The sequence below is a fragment of the Aplysia californica genome, unplaced genomic scaffold (genome assembly GCF_000002075.1).
Source record: "Aplysia californica isolate F4 #8 unplaced genomic scaffold, AplCal3.0 scaffold00079, whole genome shotgun sequence".
Classification (NCBI taxonomy): Eukaryota; Metazoa; Mollusca; class Gastropoda; order Aplysiida; family Aplysiidae; genus Aplysia; species Aplysia californica.
In genome coordinates this window covers 891,992-894,491 of record NW_004797349.1, presented here as the reverse complement: position 1 = coordinate 894,491, position 2,500 = coordinate 891,992, and the positions used below count along the sequence as shown (strand labels likewise).

Below are 2,500 nucleotides of genomic sequence, written 5' to 3'. Positions count from 1 at the left end.
TTATACAAATGACAGAGAACATACTATTCCCAGATCTACATTTTATACATGTACAATTAAATGTGTTTTGCTAGCATACTTAAAACAGTAATTAGGAAATGGATCTCATCTTTTATCAAGGCACAGTAAAAGTTCATACTTTACATTGCCTGTGCTCGCACTATTCTACCTGCTTAAATATTTAGTACTCAAAGCCGTGTGGTTTACGTTGGAAACTAACAACTCGCTATCGTATTTGATTTAGTTCCTTGTATGTTCCAGATATGGTTCTATTATTTGTCTTGTCTTAAATGTTTGATAAAATCAAGCAACTTTACTTTACCATGTAAGAGGAGCTATTTCTGCTGTAAAACCTCCATTATCCAACATGGAAAGAGATACCCCGTGGCAACTAGCAAAGCATTTTGGGGTTTAGTTATAGCGAACGCTCAAGTATCTCTTTGCCACAGTGCTCATTCGCAAACATTTTGATTAACGACAATACCCAAAGTTGTCTTTGATGGCTGTGTCTATTACAATCCACTTGCTAGCTTCAGCACATATAACGTAATCTTAAAATATTTGTATCACCATCAGCTATTCTTATGAGTATGAAATGAAGGGACTCACCTACAGGAGTGCAGGCAGTCCTGAGGGATTTTTTCTTTTCTTTTTTTTAAAGGTAAAAGGAGAAGGTGAGGGGGGGGGGAGGATTTAACCTCCTAGAAAATATAATGTGCGTTTCAGTTTATAGTCGTTTATAGACGGCCCAAGAGCTGTGAATTCGAATTTGAAAGGGGTCATTATTGTTTTTCTTAGGTGGTTGAGATTCGGCGTAAAGCCACAACAGAACCATGACTCATGGCAGTTCATGGCCTTCGGGAAATGTGATAGAGAAGACTCAAAACGAGAAAAGTATCCACTTCCAGAGTCAGTTTTAAAATATTGAACTACTTAGAAGGGATTCGATAGAAGTTTGCAGCTTCCCTTAAGAATAGATATAGTATAGGAAATGACTCTGTTTGTTTTGGTGTGAGCGACAAAATATACATTTTTAGTGAAAACTTAAAGAACATTTAATTGATGTTTTCAAAGTTGAAGAAATAATTTGCTTGCAACTTACTTTTTTCTTTTTTTTCAGGATAATGTCTGGCGAGATATCGGAATCATGTTTGCTTTGATGGTTGGCTTCCGCATCTTGTCCTTTCTTGTTCTTGTCTTGAGAGCCAAGAGATCAAAAGGTTAAAGGTCAACTTAAAGACAACAAGCCACACTGAATATTGTTTTAACTAAAGTTGTTGCACAAGTATACAAATGTGTACATTACTGTTAAATCTTTGCTATGGATTATTTCTTTGATGAAGCCATACTACATTGCTACATTAAGTATTACAGGAGTACTAAATTAGCTGTTTTGTTTTCTTATCTTTATAGTACACGTAGCTAGAAGAATCTTATATGTTCACAATTTTTTATTTATTGGTTGTACTCCTCTGAGTATTAAGAGTTTGATGATTTTAATAATTCGGATGGTGCATAGGCCATCTGCAAATCTCAATGGGATGTCTTGACAAAACATAAATACCTTTCTTTAAAAGTATGTTATATATATAACATAGAATTGTGCGAAAAAGTGGAGAAAAGCTATTCGACAATCGTGTCTATTCTAGAGAGCGGTATTGTTTACTTCAATTGTCGATGGGCCCCACAAACCTTCATACCAATGCATTTTTTGTTATATGTAACAGTGTACAGTATCTGAATGTGCAATGTCTTTGTTGGTAAAAGGAATAAAGCGGGCAGTTTTTTTTAAACAAAGGAGTAACATATTCATGGCTGAATTTACTCAAATGTAATATTATACACTCCCTTGCTATGTATCTTTTCTGAACGTTTTAATTAGGCCTTGACAACCTTAACATCACACGTTTTAAATGCCAAAACTGAAGTGTGCTAAAAGTGGATTTGATAATGATTAAATATACTTTGTTAAATATCTCCGGAGAGACTGTTGAAACGTTACAATTTTTAACGTTATTTATTTGATATATGGATTATGTTTCATTGTTCACGTGAATATAACTGCATGCATTGTTCTTTAGGTTCCTGTTTTGTTTTTGTTTTTGTTTCTTTTTTTTTGTATCGTCTATGAGTGTCGATTGTTACGGTGTTTTGAAACTGAATTTCAATGTTAACTGAAATTCATGCGCAAATGGCATTCGTGCAATGTTCAGTGTTAGGTATGTGATCTATTAAGGAGTATGAACGCTTGCTGTTCATTTTTTTAAAATTCCACGCAACTGTGTATAGTTCTTTATTCTGCCCAAGTAAATGAATTCAAATACAGGTTATAGATCTAAACAAAGACCATAGAGCTGCACCTTTGAGATGGTGAATGATCTATACAAGTCGAGGTGTAGATCTTTCCTACCAGAAGATCAGGGGTGTGACTGAAAGACAGCAGTAAGAAGATGCGAAGGAGTAGGAGTAGGAGTAGAAAGGCTGCAGAAAGAGTCAGGAG

The 2,500-nt window shown here is 35.0% G+C and overlaps 1 protein-coding gene across 2 annotated transcripts in view; it reads left to right on the top strand.

Annotated features, from left to right (window-relative positions):
* Nucleotides 1-2,080, top strand: part of LOC101849445 (protein white) — a 70,534-nt gene extending 68,454 nt beyond the window's left edge. For both annotated transcript variants that reach the window (XM_005094283.3, XM_005094284.3), the window contains exon 22: nucleotides 1,121-2,080. In XM_005094283.3, coding sequence (XP_005094340.1) covers nucleotides 1,121-1,225 — 105 coding nt within the window. In that variant the 3' untranslated portion in view covers nucleotides 1,226-2,080. The remainder of the gene's footprint in view (nucleotides 1-1,120) is intronic.
* The last annotated feature ends 420 nt before the right edge of the window (nucleotides 2,081-2,500 follow it).